Here is a 21,237-nt window from a genome sequence, read left to right on the forward strand (position 1 = left end):
GGGGCTGGAGGGGGTTACAGAGATAGCGAGGGGGTGTAGGGGGGCTGGAGGGGGTTACAGAGATAGGGAGGGGGTGTAGGGGGCTGGAGGGGGTTACAGAGATAGGGAGGGGGTGTAGGGGGCTGGAGGAGTTGACAGAGATAGGGAGGGGGTGTAGGGGGCTGGAGGGGGTTACAGAGATAGGGAGGGGTGTAGGGGCTGGAGGAGGTTACAGAGATAGGGAGGGGGTGTAGGGGGGCTGGAGGAGGTTACAGAGATAGGGAGGGGGTGTAGGGGGCTGGAGGAGGTTACAGAGATAGGGAGGGGGTGTAGGGGGCTGGTGGAGGTTACAGGGATAGGGAGGGGGTGTAGGGGGCTGGAGGGGGTTACAGAGATAGGGAGGGGAGTAGGGGCTGGAGGGGGTTACAGAGATAGGGAGGGGGTGTCGGGGGCTGGAGGAGGTTACAGAGATAGGGAGGGGGTGTAGGGGGCTGGAGGAGGTTACAGAGATAGGGAGGGGGTGTAGGGGCTGGAGGGGGTTACAGAGATAGGGAGGGGGTGTAGGGGCTGGAGGAGGTTACAGAGATAGGGAGGGGGTGTAGGGGGCTGGAGGAGGTTACAGAGATAGGGAGGGGGTGTAGGGGGCTGGAGGAGGTTACAGAGATAGGGAGGGGGTGTCGGGGGCTGGAGGAGGTTACAGAGATAGGGAGGGGGTGTAGGGGGCTGGAGGAGGTTACAGAGATAGGGAGGGGGTGTAGGGGGCTGGAGGAGGTTACAGAGATAGGGAGGGGGTGTAGGGGGCTGGAGGAGGTTACAGAGATAGGGAGGGGGTGTAGGGGGCTGGAGGAGGTTACAGAGATAGGGAGGGGGTGTAGGGGCTGGAGGAGGTTACAGAGATAGGGAGGGGGTGTAGGGGCTGGAGGAGGTTACAGAGATAGGGAGGGGGTGTAGGGGGCTGGAGGAGGTTACAGAGATAGGGAGGGGTGTAGGGGGCTGGAGGGGGTTACAGAGATAGGGAGGGGGTGTAGGGGGCTGGAGGAGGTTACAGAGATAGGGAGGGGGTGTAGGGGCCTGGAGGGGGTTACAGAGATAGGGAGGGGGTGTAGGGGCCTGGAGGGGGTTACAGAGATAGGGAGGGGGTGTTGGGGCTGGAGGGGGTTACAGAGATAGGGAGGGGGGTGTAGGGGGCTGGAGGGGGTTACAGAGACAGGGAGGGGGGTGTCGGGGCCTGGAGGGGGTTACAGAGATAGGGAGGGGGTGTAGGGGGCTGGAGGGGGTTACAGGGATAGGGAGGGGGTGTAGGGGGATGGAGGGGGTTACAGGGATAGGGAGGGGGTGTAGGGGGCTGGAGGGGGTTACAGAGATAGGGAGGGGGTGTAGGGGGCTGGAGGAGGTTACAGAGATAGGGAGGGGGTGTCGGGGGCTGGAGGAGGTTACAGAGATAGGGAGGGGGTGTAGGGGGCTGGAGGAGGTTACAGAGATAGGGAGGGGGTGTAGGGGGCTGGAGGAGGTTACAGAGATAGGGAGGGGGTGTAGGGGGCTGGAGGAGGTTACAGAGATAGGGAGGGGGTGTAGGGGCTGGAGGGGGTTACAGAGATAGGGAGGGGGTGTAGGGGGCTGGAGGAGGTTGCAGAGATAGGGAGGGGGTGTAGGGGCTGGAGGAGGTTACAGAGATAGGGAGGGGGTGTAGGGGGCTGGAGGAGGTTACAGAGATAGGGAGGGGGTGTAGGGGCTGGAGGAGGTTACAGAGATAGGGAGGGGGTGTAGGGGCTGGAGGAGGTTACAGAGATAGGGAGGGGGTGTAGGGGGCTGGAGGAGGTTACAGAGATAGGGAGGGGTGTAGGGGGCTGGAGGGGCTACAGAGATAGGGAGGGGGTGTAGGGGGCTGGAGGAGGTTACAGAGATAGGGAGGGGGTGTAGGGGGCTGGAGGAGGTTACAGAGATAGGGAGGGGGTGTAGGGGGCTGGAGGAGGTTACAGAGATAGGGAGGGGGTGTAGGGGCCTGGAGGGGGTTACAGAGATAGGGAGGGGGTGTTGGGGCTGGAGGGGGTTACAGAGATAGGGAGGGGGTGTAGGGGGCTGGAGGAGGTTACAGAGATAGGGAGGGGGTGTAGGGGGCTGGAGGAGGTTACAGAGATAGGGAGGGGGTGTAGGGGGCTGGAGGAGGTTACAGAGATAGGGAGGGGGTGTAGGGGCTGGAGGGGGTTACAGAGATAGGGAGGGGGTGTAGGGGGCTGGAGGAGGTTGCAGAGATAGGGAGGGGGTGTAGGGGCTGGAGGAGGTTACAGAGATAGGGAGGGGGTGTAGGGGGCTGGAGGAGGTTACAGAGATAGGGAGGGGGTGTAGGGCTGGAGGAGTTACAGAGATAGGGAGGGGGTGTAGGGGCTGGAGGAGGTTACAGAGATAGGGAGGGGGTGTAGGGGGCTGGAGGAGGTTACAGAGATAGGGAGGGGTGTAGGGGGCTGGAGGGGTTACAGAGATAGGGAGGGGGTGTAGGGGGCTGGAGGAGGTTACAGAGATAGGGAGGGGGTGTAGGGGCCTGGAGGGGGTTACAGAGATAGGGAGGGGGTGTAGGGGCCTGGAGGGGGTTACAGAGATAGGGAGGGGGTGTTGGGGCTGGAGGGGGTTACAGAGATAGGGAGGGGGGTGTAGGGGGCTGGAGGGGGTTACAGAGACAGGGAGGGGGGTGCGGGGCCTGGAGGGGGTTACAGAGATAGGGAGGGGGTGTAGGGGGCTGGAGGGGGTTACAGGGATAGGGAGGGGGTGTAGGGGGATGGAGGGGGTTACAGGGATAGGGAGGGGGTGTAGGGGGCTGGAGGGGGTTACAGAGATAGGGAGGGGGTGTAGGGGGCTGGAGGAGGTTACAGAGATAGGGAGGGGGTGTCGGGGGCTGGAGGAGGTTACAGAGATAGGGAGGGGGTGTAGGGGGCTGGAGGAGGTTACAGAGATAGGGAGGGGGTGTAGGGGGCTGGAGGAGGTTACAGAGATAGGGAGGGGGTGTAGGGGGCTGGAGGAGGTTACAGAGATAGGGAGGGGGTGTAGGGGCTGGAGGGGGTTACAGAGATAGGGAGGGGGTGTAGGGGGCTGGAGGAGGTTGCAGAGATAGGGAGGGGGTGTAGGGGCTGGAGGAGGTTACAGAGATAGGGAGGGGGTGTAGGGGGCTGGAGGAGGTTACAGAGATAGGGAGGGGGTGTAGGGGCTGGAGGAGGTTACAGAGATAGGGAGGGGGTGTAGGGGCTGGAGGAGGTTACAGAGATAGGGAGGGGGTGTAGGGGGCTGGAGGAGGTTACAGAGATAGGGAGGGGTGTAGGGGGCTGGAGGGGCTACAGAGATAGGGAGGGGGTGTAGGGGGCTGGAGGAGGTTACAGAGATAGGGAGGGGGTGTAGGGGGCTGGAGGAGGTTACAGAGATAGGGAGGGGGTGTAGGGGGCTGGAGGAGGTTACAGAGATAGGGAGGGGGTGTAGGGGCCTGGAGGGGGTTACAGAGACAGGGAGGGGGGTGTCGGGGCCTGGAGGGGGTTACAGAGATAGGGAGGGGGTGTAGGGGGCTGGAGGGGGTTACAGAGATAGGGAGGGGGTGTAGGGGGCTGGAGGGGGTTACAGGGATAGGGAGGGGGTGTAGGGGGATGGAGGGGGTTACAGGGATAGGGAGGGGGTGTAGGGGGCTGGAGGGGGTTACAGAGATAGGGAGGGGGTGTAGGGGGCTGGAGGAGGTTACAGAGATAGGGAGGGGTTGTAGGGGGCTGGAGGGGGTTACAGAGATAGGGAGGGGGGTGTCGGGGCCTGGAGGGGGTTACAGAGATAGGGAGGGGGTGTAGGGGGCTGGAGGGGGTTACAGAGATAGGGAGGGGGTGTAGGGGGCTGGAGGGGGTTACAGAGATAGGGAGGGGGTGTAGGGGGCTGGAGGGGGTTACAGGGATAGGGAGGGGGTGTAGGGGGATGGAGTGAGTTACAGGGATAGGGAGGGGGTGTAGGGGGCTGGAGGGGGTTACAGGGATAGGGAGGGGGTGTAGGGGGATGGAGGGGGTTACAGGGATAGGGAGGGGGGTGTGTATCTGATCTGTGTTTCACACACTGTTCCCTCACCTTGTGTATGAATACTTGTTGTTGCTGCGGTTATGAAGCAGTTTTACCACTGGCTGCGAAGAGAAAGAGAGGTTTGACCAAGTGTCGGTGCCCGTGGTGAGGTCCCGTACCCCCCAGGGGAGAGTCGCTGCCCGCGGTGAGGTCCCGTACCCCCCGGGGGAGAGTCAGTGCCTGCGGTGAGGTCCCGTACCCCCCGGGGGAGAGTCAGTGCCCGCGGTGAGGTCCCGTACCCCCCGGGGGAGAGTCGCTGCCCGCGGTGAGGTCCCGTACCCCCCGGGGGAGAGTCAGTGCCCGTGGTGAGGTCCCGTACCCCCCGGGGGAGAGTCCGTGCCCGTGGTGAGGTCCCGCACCCCCCGAGGGAGAGTCAGTGCCCGCGGTGAGGTCCCGTACCCCCCGGGGGAGAGTCGCTGCCCGCGGTGAGGTCCCGTACCCCCCGGGGGAGAGTCGGTGCCCGCGGTGAGGTCCTGTACCCCCCGGGGGAGAGTCAGTGCCTGCGGTGAGGTCCCGTACCCCCCGGGGGAGAGTCACTGCCCGTGGTGAGGTCCTGTACCCCCCGGGGGAGAGTCGGTGCCCGCGGTGAGGTCCCGTACCCCCCGGGGGAGAGTCGGTGCCCGCGGTGAGGTCCCGTACCCCCCGGGGGAGAGTCAGTGCCTGCGGTGAGGTCCCGTACCCCCCGGGGGAGAGTCACTGCCCGTGGTGAGGTCCTGTACCCCCCGGGGGAGAGTCGGTGCCCGCGGTGAGGTCCCGTACCCCCCGGGGGAGAGTCGGTGCCCGCGGTGAGGTCCCGTACCCCCCGGGCGAGATTCGGTGCCCATGGTGAGGTCCCGTACCCCCCGGGGGAGAGTCGGTGCCCGCGGTGAGGTCCCGTACCCCCCGGGCGAGATTCGGTGCCCATGGTGAGGTCCCGTACCCCCCGGGGGAGAGTCGGTGCCCGCGGTGAGGTCCCGTGCCCCCCGGGCGAGATTCGGTGCCCATGGTGAGGTCCCGTACCCCCCGGGGGAGAGTCGCTGCCCGCGGTGAGGTCCCGTACCCCCCGGGGGAGAGTCGGTGCCCACGGTGAAGTCCCGTACCCCCCAGGGGAGAGTCAGCGCCCGCGCTGAGGTCCCGTACCCCCCGGGGGAGAGTCGGTGCCCGCGCTGAGGTCCCGTACCCCCCGGGGAACGTTACTAACCTTGCTGGAAGCTGCAACAATTTTGCGTTCCTCCTTGGCAGACGTTATCATGGGAATCCGGCACTCAGCTTCACACGATTCGGTCCGGCGCTGCAGTAAAGAAATAATCAACTAGGAATCCCAGAGAAATAACCACCTTAACCCTGAGTACAATACCCGGTTATAACTCCCTCTCACACACACCGTCCCTCAGTTATAACTCCCTCTCACACACTGTCTCTCAGTATAAGACTCTCAGTTATAACACTCTCTCACACACACTGTCCCTCAGTATAAGACTCTCAGTTATAACACTCTCTCACACACACACTGTCCCTCAGTATAAGTCTCTCAGTTATAACACTCTCTCACACACACACTGTCCCTCAGTATAAGTCTCTCAGTTATAACACTCTCTCACACACACACTGTCCCTCAGTATAAGTCTCTCAGTTATAACACTCTCTCTCACACACACTGTCCCTCAGTATAAGTCTCTCAGTTATAACACTCTCTCACACACACTGTCCCTCAGTATAAAACTCTCAGTTATAACACTCTCTCTCACACACACTGTCCCTCAGTATAAGACTCTCAGTTATAACACTCTCTCTCACACACTGTCCCTCAGTATAAGACTCTCAGTTATAACACTCTCTCACACACACTGTCCCTCAGTATAAAACTCTCAGTTATAACACTCTCTCTCACACACACTGTCCCTCAGTATAAGACTCTCAGTTATAACACTCTCTCACACACACTGTCCCTCAGTATAAGTCTCTCAGTTATAACACTCTCTCACACACACTGTCCCTCAGTATAAAACTCTCAGTTATAACACTCTCTCTCACACACACTGTCCCTCAGTATAAGTCTCTCAGTTATAACACTCTCTCACACACACTGTCCCTCAGTATAAGTCTCTCAGTTATAACACTCTCTCACACACACTGTCCCTCAGTATAAGTCTCTCAGTTATAACACTCTCTCACACACACTGTCCCTCAGTATAAAACTCTCAGTTATAACACTCTCTCTCACACACACTGTCCCTCAGTATAAGACTCTCAGTTATAACACTCTCTCACACACACTGTCCCTCAGTATAAGACTCTCAGTTATAACACTCTCACACACACTGTCCCTCAGTATAAGACTCTCAGTTATAACACTCTCTCTCACACACTGTCCCTCAGTATAAGACTCTCAGTTATAACACTCTCTCTCACACACTGTCCCTCAGTATAAGACTCTCAGTTATAACACTCTCTCACACACACAGTCCCTCAGTATAAGACTCTCAGTTATAACACTCTCTCTCACACACACAGTCCCTCAGTATAAGTCTCTCAGTTATAACACTCTCTCACACACACAGTCCCTCAGTATAAAACTCTCAGTATAACACTCTCTCACACACACCGTCCCTCAGTATAACACTCTCTCACACACACAGTCCCTCAGTATAAGTCTCTCAGTTATAACACTCTCTCACACACACTGTCCCTCAGTATAAGACTCTCAGTTATAACACTCTCTCTCACACACTGTCCCTCAGTATAAGACTCTCAGTTATAACACTCTCTCACACACACTGTCCCTCAGTATAAGACTCTCAGTTATAACACTCTCTCACACACACTGTCCCTCAGTATAAGACTCTCAGTTATAACACTCTCTCTCACACACTGTCCCTCAGTATAAGACTCTCAGTTATAACACTCTCTCACACACACTGTCCCTCAGTATAAGACTCTCAGTTATAACACTCTCTCACACACACAGTCCCTCAGTATAAGACTCTCAGTTATAACACTCTCTCACACACACCGTCCCTCAGTATAAGACTCTCAGTTATAACACTCTCTCACACACACAGTCCCTCAGTACAAGACTCTCAGTTATAACTCCCTCTCACACACACTGTCTCTCAGTTATAACTCCCTCTCACACACTGTCTCTCAGTATAAGACTCTCAGTTATAACACTCTCTCACACACACACTGTCCCTCAGTATAAGTCTCTCAGTTATAACACTCTCTCACACACACTGTCCCTCAGTATAAGACTCTCAGTTATAACACTCTCTCTCACACACACTGTCCCTCAGTATAAGACTCTCAGTTATAACACTCTCTCTCACACACACTGTCCCTCAGTATAAGACTCTCAGTTATAACACTCTCTCACACACACTGTCCCTCAGTATAAGACTCTCAGTTATAACACTCTCTCACACACACTGTCCCTCAGTATAAGACTCTCAGTTATAACACTCTCTCTCACACACTGTCCCTCAGTATAAGACTCCCAGTTATAACACTCTCTCACACACACTGTCCCTCAGTATAACACTCTCTCACACACACTGTCCCTCAGTATAAGACTCTCAGTTATAACACTCTCTCACACACACAGTCCCTCAGTATAAGACTCTCAGTTATAACACTCTCTCACACACACCGTCCCTCAGTATAACACTCTCTCACACACACAGTCCCTCAGTATAAGACTCTCAGTTATAACACTCTCTCACACACACAGTCCCTCAGTATAAGACTCTCAGTTATAACACTCTCTCACACACACCGTCCCTCAGTATAACACTCTCTCACACACACAGTCCCTCAGTATAAGACTCTCAGTTATAACACTCTCTCACACACACAGTCCCTCAGTATAAGACTCTCAGTATAACACTCTCTCACACACACAGTCCCTCAGTATAAGACTCTCAGTTATAACACTCTCTCACACACACACACTGTCCCTCAGTATATGACTCTCAGTTATAACACTCTCTCTCACACACACACTGTCCCTCAGTATAAGACTCTCAGTTATAACACTCTCTCACACACACACTGTCCCTCAGTATAAGTCTCTCAGTTATAACACTCTCTCTCACACACTGTCCCTCAGTATAAGACTCTCAGTTATAACACTCTCTCTCACACACACTGTCCCTCAGTATAAGACTCTCAGTTATAACACTCTCTCTCACACACACTGTCCCTCAGTATAAGACTCTCAGTTATAACACTCTCTCACACACACTGTCCCTCAGTATAAGACTCTCAGTTATCACACTCTCTCACACACACTGTCCCTCAGTATAAGACTCTCAGTTATAACACTCTCTCTCACACACTGTCCCTCAGTATAAGACTCTCAGTTATAACACTCTCTCACACACACAGTCCCTCAGTATAAGACTCTCAGTTACAACACTCTCTCACACACACCGTCCCTCAGTATAACACTCTCTCACACACACAGTCCCTCAGTATAAGACTCTCAGTTATAAAACTCTCTCACACACACTGTCCCTCAGTATAAGACTCTCAGTTATAACACTCTCTCTCACACACTGTCCCTCAGTTATAACACTCTCTCACACACACTGTCCCTCAGTATAACACTCTCTCACACTCACTGTCCCTCAGTATAAGACTCTCAGTTATAACACTCTCTCACACACACAGTCCCTCAGTATAAGACTCTCAGTTATAAAACTCTCTCACACACACTGTCCCTCAGTATAAGACTCTCAGTTATAACACTCTCTCTCACACACACTGTCCCTCAGTATAACACTCTCTCACACACACTGTCCCTCAGTTATAACACTCTCTCACACACACACTGTCCCTCAGTATAAGACTCTCAGTTATAACACTCTCTCACACACACTGTCCCTCTGTATAAGACTCTCAGTTATAACACTCTCTCACACACACTGTCCCTCAGTATAAGACTCTCAGTTATAACACTCTCTCACACACACTGTCCCTCAGTTATAACACTCTCTCACACACACTGTCCCTCAGTATAAGACTCTCAGTTATAACACTCTCTCTCACACACTGTCCCTCAGTATAAGACTCTCAGTTATAACACTCTCTCACACACACACTGTCTCTCAGTATAAGACTCTCAGTTATAACACTCTCTCACACACACACTGTCCCTCAGTATAAGACTCTCAGTTATAACACTCTCTCTCTCACACACTGTCCCTCAGTATAAGACTCTCAGTTATAACACTCTCTCACACACACTGTCCCTCTGTATAAGACTCTCAGTTATAACACTCTCTCTCACACACTGTCCCTCAGTATAAGACTCTCAGTTATAGCACTCTCTCTCACACACACTGTCCCTCAGTATAAGACTCTCAGTTATAACACTCTCTCTCACACACTGTCCCTCAGTATAAGACTCTCAGTTATAACACTCTCTCACACACACTGTCCCTCTGTATAAGACTCTCAGTTATAACACTCTCTCTCACACACTGTCCCTCAGTATAAGACTCTCAGTTATAGCACTCTCTCTCACACACACTGTCCCTCAGTATAAGACTCTCAGTTATAACACTCTCTCACACACACACTGTCCCTCAGTATAAGACTCTCAGTTATAACACTCTCTCTCACACACTGTCCCTCAGTATAAGACTCTCAGTTATAACACTCTCTCTCACACACAGTCCCTCAGTATAAGACTCTCAGTTATAACACTCTCTCTCACACACACTGTCCCTCAGTATAACACTCTCTCACACACACTGTCCCTCAGTATAACACTCTCTCACACACACTGTCCCTCAGTATAACACTCTCTCACACACACACTGTCCCTCAGTATAAGACTCTCAGTTATAGCACTCTCTCTCACACACTGTCCCTCAGTATAAGACTCTCAGTTATAACACTCTCTCTCACACACTGTCCCTCAGTATAAGACTCTCAGTTATAACACTCTCTCTCACACACTGTCCCTCAGTATAAGACTCTCAGTTATAACACTCTCTCACACACACTGTCCCTCAGTATAAGACTCTCAGTTATAACACTCTCTCTCACACACTGTCCCTCAGTATAAGACTCTCAGTTATAACACTCTCTCTCACACACTGTCCCTCAGTATAAGACTCTCAGTTATAACACTCTCTCACACACTGTCTCTCAGTATCAGACTCTCAGTTATAACACTCTCTCACACACACTGTCTCTCAGTATAAGACTCTCAGTTATAACACTCTCTCTCACACACTGTCCCTCAGTATAAGACTCTCAGTTATAACACTCTCTCACACACACACTGTCCCTCAGTATAAGACTCTCAGTTATAACACTCTCTCACACACACTGACCCTCAGTATAAGACTCTCAGTTATAACACTCTCTCACACACACACTGTCTCTCAGTATAAGACTCTCAGTTATAACACTCTCTCACACACTGTCTCTCAGTATCAGACTCTCAGTTATAGCACTCTCTCACACACACTGTCTCTCAGTATAACACTCTCTCACACACACTGTCTCTCAGTATAAGACTCTCAGTTATAACACTCTCTCACACACACTGTCCCTCAGTATAAGACTCTCAGTTATAACACTCTCTCACACACTGTCCCTCAGTATAAGACTCTCAGTTATAACACTCTCTCTCTCCCACACACTGTCCCTCAGTATAAGACTCTCAGTTATAACACTCTCTCACACACAGTTGCCTGCTATGGAGGGTCTTAGCTCTGAGGAGCGATTGGGTAAACTGGGATACAGGAATAGGATGTGAATACAGGGATATGGTCCCCGGAAGGATAGGGGGTTTTAGTTCAGTTGGGGCAGCATAGTCGGTGCAGGCTTGGAGGGCCAAAGATTTGGATAGGCTGAGCGAGTGGGCGAGGATCTGGCAGATGGAATATAACGTTAGCAAATGTGAGGTTATCCACTTTGGAAGAAATAATAGTAAATTGGAATATTATTTAAATGGAGAAAAATTACATCGTGCGACTGTGCAGAGGGACCTGGGGGTCCTTGTGCACGAATCGCAAAAACCCAGTCTGCAACAGGTGATCGAGAAGGCAAAAGGGATGTTGGCCTGTATCGCGAGGGGGATAGAATATAAAAGCAGAGATGTCTTGCTGCATCTGTACAGGGCATTGGTGAGGCCGCAGCTGGAATACTGTGTGCAGTTTTGGTCCCCTTATTTGCGGAAGGAGATATTGGCCTTGGAGGGAGTGCAGAGAAGGTTCACCAGGTTGATACCGGAGATGAGGGGGTGTTGATTATGAGGAGAGACTGAGCAGATTGGGTTTGTACTCGTTGGAGTTTAGAAGGCTGAGGGGGGATCTTATAGAGACCTATAAGATAATGAAGGGGCTGGATAGGGTGGAGGTGGAGAGATTCTTTCCACTTGGAAAGGAAGCTAGAACTAGAGGGCACAGCCTCAAAATAAAGGGGGGGTCATTTTGGGACAGAGTTGAGGAGGAACTTCTTCTCTCAGAGGGTGGTGAATCTCTGGAATTCTCTGCCCACTGAAGTGGTGGAGGCTACCTCGCTGAATATGTTTAAATCACGGATAGATGGATTCCTGATTAGGAAGGGAATTAGGGGATATGGGGAGCGGGCGGGTAAGTGGTACTGATCCACTTCAGATCAGCCATGTTGACTGGCGGGGCAGGCTCGAGGGGCAAGATGGCCGACTCCCGCTCCTATTTCTTATGTTCCTGTGCTGTAATTTTCCTTGTTATTTGATTCCAATTCTGGGGGAGAAAGATTCTGACCGCCTATCTGCGCCTCTCAGAGTTTACTAGACTTCGATCAGGACTCCCCGAGCCTCTGCCTCGCCCCACATACCTTCAAAGCCAGCTGACAATCCTCCACAAGGCCCTCAACGAGATAGTATTTTGCCTCCAAAAGCAGCTCCTCGATTTCCTTCACCGGTTCCGGGAGCGGGACAGATCCGTCACGGAGATAGTTTAGCAGAGTTCCAAAGTGTTTCCCACACCTGTCGACCAGGATCCAACCTGCGGGGGAGCGATACGGAGTCAGTGACGGATAGATAACTCGCTGTGTCTCCCTTCCCTCCCTCCCTCCACGCTCCCTCTGGCTGGGGGCGATCCCCGATCCGAAGCGCTCGCTGTGTGAGAGAGACTCTCTCCTCGTGACTCCCTCCTCCCACACACTCTCTCAGGCTGGGGGCGATCCCCGATCCGAACTGCTCGCTGTGTGAGAGAGACTCCCTCCTCGTGACTCCCTCCCCACGCTCTCTCAGGCTGGGGGCGATCCCAGATCCTAACCGCTCGCTGTGTGAGAGACTCTGTCCTCGTGACTCCCTCCCTACACTCTCTCAGACTGGGGGCGATCCCAGATCCTAACCGCTCGCTGTGTGAGAGAGACTCTCTCCTCGTGACTCCCTCCCTACACTCTCTCAGGCTGCGGGCAATCACAGATCCGAACCGTTCGCTGTGTGAGAGAGACTCTCTCCTCGTGACTCCCTCCCTACACTCTCTCAGGCTGGGGGCGATCCCAGATCCGAACCGCTCGCTGTGTGAGAGACTCTCCTCGTGACTCCCTCCCTACACTCTCTCAGGCTGGGGCGATCCCAGATCCGAACCGCTCGCTGTGTGAGAGACTCTCTCCTCGTGACTCCCTCCCTACACTCTCTCAGGCTGGGGCGATCCCAGATCCGAACCGCTCGCTGTGTGTGAGAGACTCTCTCCTCTGTCTCCGTCTCCTCTCTCACCAATCGCCCTTCAATCCGTGTCCCCCTCACTCCGGTTCCCGATCGCCCGGCCAATGGGAATGGTTTCGCTCTCTCTCTATTCCGTCCCAGACTCTCTCCCCACACCTCGTGATTTTGAACATCTCGATCAAATCTCCTCTCCACCGTCTCTTCCCCAGGGAGAACTGGCCCCAACCTCTCCAATCTCTCCCCGGCACTCAATCCTCTCATCGCTGGAACCATTCTCCTCAATCTTTTGGTCTCTCTCCCTCTGCGTCTCTCTCTCCCTCTGCGTCTCTCTCTCCCTCTGCGTCTCTCTCTCCCTCTGCGTCTCTCTCTCCCTCTGCGTCTGCGTCTCTCTCTCTCTCCCTCTGCGCTTCCTCTCTCCCTCTGCGTCTCTCTCTCTCCCTCTGCGTCTCTCTCTCTCCCTCTGCGTCTCTCTCTCTCCCTCTGCGTCTCTCTCTCCCTCTGCGTCTCTCCCTCTCCCTCTGCGTCTCTCTCTCTCCCTCTGCGTCTCTCTCTCTCCCTCTGCGTCTCTCTCTCTCCCTCTGCGTCTCTCTCTCTCCCTCTGCGTCTCTCTCTCTCCCTCTGCGTCTCTCTCTCTCCCTCTGCGTCTCTCTCTCTCCCTCTGCGTCTCTCCTCTCCCCTCTGCGTCTCTCTCTCTCCCTCTGCGTCTCTCTCTCTCCCTCTGCGTCTCTCTCTCCCTCTGCGTCTCTCTCTCTCCCTCTGCGTCTCTCTCTCTCCCTCTGCGTCTCTCTCTCTCCCTCTGCGTCTCTCTCTCTCCCTCTGCGTCTCTCTCTCTCCCTCTGCGTCTCTCTCTCCCCCTCTGCGTCTCTCCCTCCCCCTCTGCGTCTCTCTCTCTCCCTCTGCGTCTCTCTCTCTCCCTCTGCGTCTCTCTCTCTCCCTCTGCGTCTCTCTCTCTCCCTCTGCGTCTCTCTCTCTCCCTCTGCGTCTCTCTCTCTCTCTCCCTCTGCGTCTCTCTCTCTCTCTCTCCCTCTGCGTCTCTCTCTCTCTCTCCCTCTGCGTCTCTCTCCCTCTGCGTCTCTCTCTCTCTCCCTCTGCGTCTCTCTCTCTCTCCTCTGCGTCTCTCTCTCTCTCCCTCTGCGTCTCTCTCTCTCCCTCTGCGTCTCTCTCTCTCCCTCTGTCTCTCTCTCTCTCCCTCCCTCTGCGTCTCTCTCTCTCCCTCTGCGTCTCTCTCTCTCTCTCCCTCTGCGTCTCTCTCTCTCTCTCCCTCTGCGTCTCTCTCTCTCTCTCCCTCTCTCCCTCTGCGTCTCTCTCTCTCCCTCCCTCTGCGTCTCTCTCCCTCCCTCCCTCTGCGTCTCTCTCTCCCTCCCTCTGCGTCTCTCTCTCTCTCTCCCTCTGCGTCTCTCTCTCTCTCTCCTCTGCGTCTCTCTCTCTCTCTCCCTCTGCGTCTCTCTCTCTCTCTCCCTCTGCGTCTCTCTCTCTCTCTCCCTCTGCGTCTCTCTCTCTCTCCCTCTGCGTCTCTCTCTCTCTCTCCCTCTGCGTCTCTCTCTCTCTCTCCCTCTGCGTCTCTCTCTCTCTCCCTCTGCGTCTCTCTCTCTCTCTCCCTCTGCGCCTCTCTCTCTCTCTCCCTCTGCGTCTCTCTCTCTCTCTCCCTCTGCGTCTCTCTCTCTCTCTCCCTCTGCGTCTCTCTCTCTCTCTCCCTCTGCGTCTCTCTCTCTCTCTCCCTCTGCGTCTCTCTCTCTCTCTCCCTCTGCGTCTCTCTCTCTCTCTCCCTCTGCGTCTCTCTCTCTCTCTCCCTCTGCGTCTCTCTCTCTCTCTCCCTCTGCGTCTCTCTCTCTCTCTCCCTCTGCGTCTCTCTCTCTCTCTCCCTCTGCGTCTCTCTCTCTCTCTCCTCTGCGTCTCTCTCTCTCTCTCCCTCTGCGTCTCTCTCTCTCTCTCCCTCTGCGTCTCTCTCTCTCTCTCCCTCTGCGTCTCTCTCTCTCTCCCTCTGCGTCTCTCTCTCTCTCTCCCTCTGCGTCTCTCTCTCTCTCTCCTCTGCGTCTCTCTCTCTCTCTGCGTCTCTCTCTCTCTCTCCCTCTGCGTCTCTCTCTCTCTCCCTCTGCGTCTCTCTCTCCCTCTGCGTCTCTCTCTCCCTCTGCGTCTCTCTCTCCCTCTGCGTCTCTCTCTCCCTCTGCGTCTCTCTCTCCTCTGCGCGTCTCTCTCTCCCTCTGCGTCTCTCTCTCCCTCTGCGTCTCTCTCTCTCCCTCTACGTCTCTCTCTCTCCCTCTGCGTCTCTCTCTCTCCCTCTGCGTCTCTCTCTCTCCCTCTGCGTCTCTCTCTCTCCCTCTGCGTCTCTCTCTCTCCCTCTGCGTCTCTCTCTCCCTCTGCGTCTCTCTCTCCCTCTGCGTCTCTCTCTCCCTCTGTGTCTCTCTCTCCCTCTGCGTCTCTCTCTCTCTCCCTCCCTCTGCGTCTCTCTCTCCCTCTGCGTCTCTCTCTCCCTCTGCGTCTCTCTCCCTCTGCGTCTCTCTCTCCCTCTGCGTCTCTCTCTCTCCCTCTGCGTCTCTCTCTCTCCCTCTGCGTCTCTCTCTCTCCCTCTGCGTCTCTCTCTCTCTCCCTCTGCGTCTCTCTCTCTCTCCCTCTGCGTCTCTCTCTCTCTCCCTCTGCGTCTCTCTCTCTCCCTCTGCGTCTCTCTCTCTCCCTCTGCGTCTCTCTCCCTCTCTCTGCGTCTCTCTCCCTCTGTGTCTCTCTCTCTCCCTCTGCGTCTCTCTCTCTCCCCCCTGCGTCTCTCTCTCTCTCTCCCTCTGCGTCTCTCTCCCTCTGTGTCTCTCTCTCTCCCTCTGCGTCTCTCTCTCTCCCTCTGCGTCTCTCTCTCTCCCTCTGCGTCTCTCTCTCTCCCTCTGCGTCTCTCTCTCTCTCTGCGTCTCTCTCTCTCTCCGCGTCTCTCTCTCCCTCTGCGTCTCTCTCCCTCTGTGTCTCTCTCTCTCCCTCTGCGTCTCTCTCTCTCCCTCTGCGTCTCTCTCTCTCCCCCCTGCGTCTCTTTCTCTCTCTCCCTCTGCGTCTCTTTCTCTCTCTCCCTCCCTCTGCGTCTCTCTCTCTCTCTCTCCCCCCTTCTCTTTCCATCTGTGTCTCTCTCTCCCCCTCTGGATCTCTCCCTCTCTCTCTGTGTCCCAGTCTATCCAGCCTCTCCTTATAACCCAATCCATCAAGTCCCGGTAGCATCCTAGTAAATCTTTTCCGCACTCTTTCTAGTTTAATAATATCCTTTCTATAATAGGGTGACCAGAACTGTACACAGTATTCCAAGTGTGGCCTTACCAATGTCTTGTACAACTTCAACAAGACGTCCCAACTCCTGTATTCAATGTTCTGACCGATGAAACCAAGCGTGCCGAATGCCTTCTTCACCACTCTGTCCACCTGTGACTCCACTTTCAAGGAGCTATGAACATGTCACCCCGAGATCTCTTTGTTCTGTAACTCTCCCCAACGCCCGACCATTAACTGAGTAAGTCCTGCCCTGGTTCAATCTACCAAAATGCATCACCTCGCATTTGTCTAAATTAAACTCCATCTGCCATTCGTCAGCCCACTGGCCCAATTGATCAAGATCCCGTTGCAATCGGAGATAACTTTCTTCACTGTCCACTGTGACACCAATCTTGGTGTCATCTGCAAACTTACTAACCATGCCTCCTATATTCTCATCCAAATCATTAATACAAATGACAAATAACAGTGGGCCCAGCACTGATCCCTGAGTAAGTTCTGCCCTGATTCGATCTACCAAAATGCATCACCTCGCATTTAGCAGTAGAAAGGGTCGAGAGCTTTAGGTGTCCAGATCCCCAACAACCTGTCCTGGTCCCCCCCACGCCGACACTAGAGTTAAGAAAGCCCCACCAACACCTCTACTTTCTCAGGAGACTAAGGAAATTCGGCATGTCAGCTCCGACTCTCACCAACTTTTACAGATGCCCCATAGAAAGCATCCTTTCTGGGTTGTATCACAGCTCGGTCTGGGGCTCCTGCTCTGCCCAAGAATCATAGAAACCCTACAGTGCAGAAGGAGGCCACTCGGCCCATCGAGTCTGCACCGACCGCAATCCCACCCAGGCCCTACCCCCACATATTTTACCCGCTAATCCCTCTAACCTACGCATCCCAGGACTCTAAGGGGCAATTTTTAACCTGGCCAATCAACCTAACCCGCACATCTTTGGACTGTGGGAGGAAACCGGAGCACCCGGAGGAAACCCACGCAGACACGGGGAGAATGTGCAAACTCCACACCGACAGCGACCCGAGCCGGGAATCGAACCCGGGACCCTGGAGCTGTGAATTCATTGGGTCCGTCTACACCTGCCTCAGTAGATTTCCGATCGCGTATCTCTCTTTCTCTCCCTCCACCTCACCCCCCCCCCCCCCCCCCCCCGCTCCCTCCGCCACCACGGGTGGGAGCGACGCGAGACCTTCGTGGTCAGTTAAGACCTCCATGTTGCCACTGAACATGGCTTTCAGGACGGTGTCTTGCTTGGAGAGCGTCTGGACGGTGGTGTAGTGGAGGCAGCCGCCCACGTTGAGTTTGACGTACTTGCTGCTGCTGGGGCTCAGGGGCTTGCCATCGTCCGGGGGCAAGGCAGGGGAGGCCACCAGCAGGAGGGGGCCCTCCGCGCCCTCGGACACCCCGGACATGTCCTGTCCGGGAGGCCTGGGGTAGGACGTCGCTGACGGCTGGGCGAGGACTAAAACGGGTCGGGCCGCATGGATGGGTGAGGCTGACCAAGCGATGGCGTGGGGGGCCCTTTAAGTCTTAAAGCGGCGGCTGGCTCCCAATCTTGGAGGGAGCGAGTTGGAATCTTCAAAGGGACGCTGGCGAAGAAAAATAAAATGAAAGGAATCGTGAAGTGGGGAGGGGGGGACAACGTAGGGATGGAGGGGGGAGGAATGTCCCTTTAATTCTTAAAGGGGGTACGAAGGATAAAGGGATATCTGTTGAAAACGGGGAATGGCCAAGGTCGCGGGGGTCCCTTTAAGTGTTAAAGGCAACACCAAGATGAGGGAAGGGGGAAAAGGAGGGAAGGCCCCCTTTAAGTCTGAAGACGTCCCTTTCGACCTTAAAATAGAGTGGTGGGGGGGGGGGGTGGAATAAGTACAGGGTAACACCCTTTAATTCTTAAAGGGGACACGGAGGACAGATGAGAGAGAGAGAGAGGTCTCAAAGGAGAAGGACAGAGAGGGTTGGACACTTTAAATCTTCCAAAAAAGGTGGTGCCTTTGAATCAGGATTTAACAAAGGGGGGGGGGGGTCCCTTTAAATCTTAACGGGATCACGCAACAAATTAAGATAGGGTCCCTTGACGTCTTAAAGGGGACAGGCACCACAATAGGAGGAGGAGTTCCCTTTAAATTGTACCCAAGGGAGGGAGGGAGTGGCCCTTTTTAAACCTGGAAAGGGCCAGGCACCAAAATATTGCTGGGGCGGGTGGTCCCTTTAAATCTTACCCCAGGGAGGGTAATCAGGGGGAAACAAGCCAGGAAGGGGTGGTGGTCTTTTTAAATCTTAAAGGGAGCAGACAACAAAATAGAATCCCTTTAAATTTTACCCAAGGGAGGGAAATCAGGAAGAGAACGGGAAGGGTGGTGGTCCCTTTAAATCTTAAAAGGGGGGCAGAGACCAAAATATGGGGTGATCCCTTAAAGGAGGTAAGGGACTAAAATGGGAGGGAGGGAGGGAGGGAGGGAGGGGGGGGGGGTCCCTTTAACTCTAACGCTAAGGAGGGAAATGAGGGAGGAAAAAAAAACTAGGAAGGGGTGGTGTTCCCTTTAAATCTTAAAAGGGGGCAAGGAGACCAAAATAAGATGGGGGTCCCTTTAAGTCTTAAAGGGGGGCAGGCACCACACTAGGGGGGGGGGGGGTGGAGGTGCCTTTAAATCTGACCCAAGGCAGGGAAATCGGGGGGGGGGGACCAAGAAGGGGTGGTGGTCCCTTTAAATCTTAAAGGGGGCAGAGACCAAAAAAGATGGGGTCCCTTTAAGTCTTAAAGGGGGCAGGGACCACACTAGGAGGAGGGAGGTGCCTTTAAATCTTACCCAAGGGAGGGAAATCAGGGGGGGGGGGGGAAACCAGGAAGGGGTGGTGGTCCCTTTAAATCTTAAAGGTGACAGGCACCAAATTAAAGGGGGGTCCCTTTAAGTCTTAAAGGGACACCCACACACACACGAATCAAGGGGGTTTTTTTAACCGCGGGGGGGGGGCGGGTGTCGGGGTGGGTCTGTGGCCGGGTGGGGGGGTTTCAGGGGGTCGCCGCCGCCGCCTCCAGCAGCCACACGAGCGGGGAGAGGCCGCCACCGACAGGAGCCGCCGCCGCCGCGCCGCCTGAGGGAGAGAGGGAGAGGCGGCGGGGGAGGCGGGAGCCGCACCCGGGGAGGGGCTGCCATTGGACGGAGGGGCTGTCGATCACCGCGGGGCGGCTTCCCATTGGATCGCAGCGGGCTGACGGAGATGCGAGATACGTCCCGCCCTCCGAGGCTGATTGGAAGAGGCGGCCGTCCATCAGCGGATGCGGCCCTCCCATTGGATAGGGGGAGCCAATCAGGGTGTGGTCCCGCCCTTTGATGCTGATTGGCGCGGCCAGCCGTCAATTAGGAGAGGCAGCCGTTCTATTGGATGTGGGGACAAAGTGGGGCGTTCTCGGCCTCGGATGCTGATTGGAGAACGCGGCTGTCAATCAGGGGAGGCGACCATCCCATTGGATACCAACGCACGTCGTGCGCTGGTCCCGCCCTCCGTTTCTCCATTGGCGGCGACAGCTGTCAATCAGCAGAGGCGACCTTCCCATTGGATAAGCAGGTCACATCGTGTGGCGGCCCCGCCCGTCCAGCCTGATTGGAAGAGACAGCTGCCCATCAGCGGATACGGCCGTCCCATTGGTTAGGGGAACAATTCACGGTGCGGTCCCGCCCTCAGATGCTGATTGGAGCAGCCAGCCGTCCATCAGGAGATACGGCCCTTCCATTGCATGGTGGGGAAGAGAGGGGCGTTCACGGTCTCGCATGCTGATTGGATAGAACAGCCGTCAATCAGCGGAGGCGGCCTTCCCATTGGCTAGGAGGACAAACAGTGCGGTGGACCCGCCCGTCGCTTGTCGATTGGTGCAAACAGCTGTCCGTCAGCAGACACGACCTTCCGATTGGATAGTGGGAACATCACGGAAAGGGTCCCGCCCTCGGATGCTGACTGGAGGAGGCGGCTGTCCATCAGCAGATGCCAGCCTCCCATTGGATAGAGGGGGAGAACTGGCAGCGAGAGATCCCGCCCTCGGATGCTGATTGGAGCAGGTCGCCGTCCATCATGGGAGGCGGCCTTCCCATTGGATAGAAATGAGAGGGGAGGTCCCGCTCGTCATTTGCTGATTGGAGGAGGCGGTTGTCCATCAGGGGGGCGCCACCCAACCCTCCACTCCTTATTGGGCAAGGAGGGGGGTCTGGGTGAGAGGGGGGGAGGGGGGGGGGGGGAGGCGAGGGGGGTGTCCGGGTTGAGGGGGGTCCGGGTTGAGGGGGGGGGTCCGGCGAGGGGGGGGTCCGGGTTGAGGGGGGTCCGGGTTGAGGGGCGGTTGGGTGGGGGGGTATGGGTTGGGGGAGGGGGGTCCGGCTCGGGGGGGTCCGGGTTGGGGGGGGTCCGGGTTGGGGGGGGTCCGGGTTGGGGGGGGGTCCGGGTTGGGGGGGGGTCCGGGTTGGGGGGGGGTCCGGGTTGGGGGGGGGTCTGGGTTGGGGGGGGGGGTCCGGGTTGGGGGGGGGGGGAGGGTCCGGGTTGGGGGGGGAGGGTCCGGGTTGGGGGGGGTCCGGGTTGGGGGGGGTCCGGGTTGGGGGGGGGTCCGGGTTGGGGGGTGGTCTGGGTTGGGGGGGGTCCGGGTTGGGGGGGGGTCCGGGTTGGGGGGTGGTCTGGGTTGGAGGGGGTCCGGGTTGGGGGGTGGTCCGGGTTTGGGGAAGGGGTCTGGGTTTGGGGGAGGGGTCCGGGTTTGGGGGAGGGGTCCGGGTTTGGGGGGGGGGGCGTCCGGGTTCGGGTGGGGGGTCCGTGTTGGGGGTGTTCCGGGTTGGGGGGTTCCGGGTTGGGAGGGGTCTGGGTTGGAGGGGGCCCGGGTTGGGGGGTGGGGGTCCGGGTTGGGGGGTGGGGGTCCGGGTTGGGGGTGTCCGGGTTGGGGGAGGGGTGTCCGGGTTGGAGTGGGGGTCTGGGTTGGGGGGCGGTCCGGCTTGGTGGGGGTCCGGGTTGGCGGTGGTCCGGGTTGGGGGGGGGGTCCGGGTTGGGGGGGAGGGGTGTCCGGGTTGGGGGGTTCCGGGTGGGAGGTTGGGGGTCTGGGGGGGCAATCCCACCCACACGGACCCCCCTCGCACCTCCCCTCCACTGGGTCAATGGTCCGTCCGCTGGGGGGGGGGACGGGGGGGGGTGGGAAGTGTAGACGGAGTCAATGGATGGGGGGCTGGGCTTGAAATAGAATCCCTGCAGTGCAGAAGGAGGCCATTCGGCCCATCGAGTCTGCACCTGATCACAATCCCACCCA

The 21,237-nt window shown here is 56.1% G+C and overlaps 1 protein-coding gene across 1 annotated transcript; it reads right to left on the bottom strand.

The window, feature by feature from the left end:
• Positions 1-4,065: 4,065 nt before the first annotated feature.
• Positions 4,066-18,250, bottom strand: LOC144490462 (BTB/POZ domain-containing adapter for CUL3-mediated RhoA degradation protein 3-like; the record flags this gene model as incomplete). The annotated part of the gene is made up of 4 exons (XM_078208206.1): positions 17,149-18,250; positions 11,869-12,038; positions 5,237-5,326; positions 4,066-4,118 (listed from the first exon to the last, which is right to left on the bottom strand). Coding segments are annotated over exons 1-4 (536 nt in total), but the record flags the coding sequence as incomplete, so codon positions are not given.
• Between the last annotated feature and the right edge of the window lie 2,987 nt (positions 18,251-21,237).

Source organism: Mustelus asterias, unplaced genomic scaffold, assembly GCF_964213995.1.
Source record: "Mustelus asterias unplaced genomic scaffold, sMusAst1.hap1.1 HAP1_SCAFFOLD_3320, whole genome shotgun sequence".
In the NCBI taxonomy this organism is placed as follows: domain Eukaryota; kingdom Metazoa; phylum Chordata; class Chondrichthyes; order Carcharhiniformes; family Triakidae; genus Mustelus; species Mustelus asterias.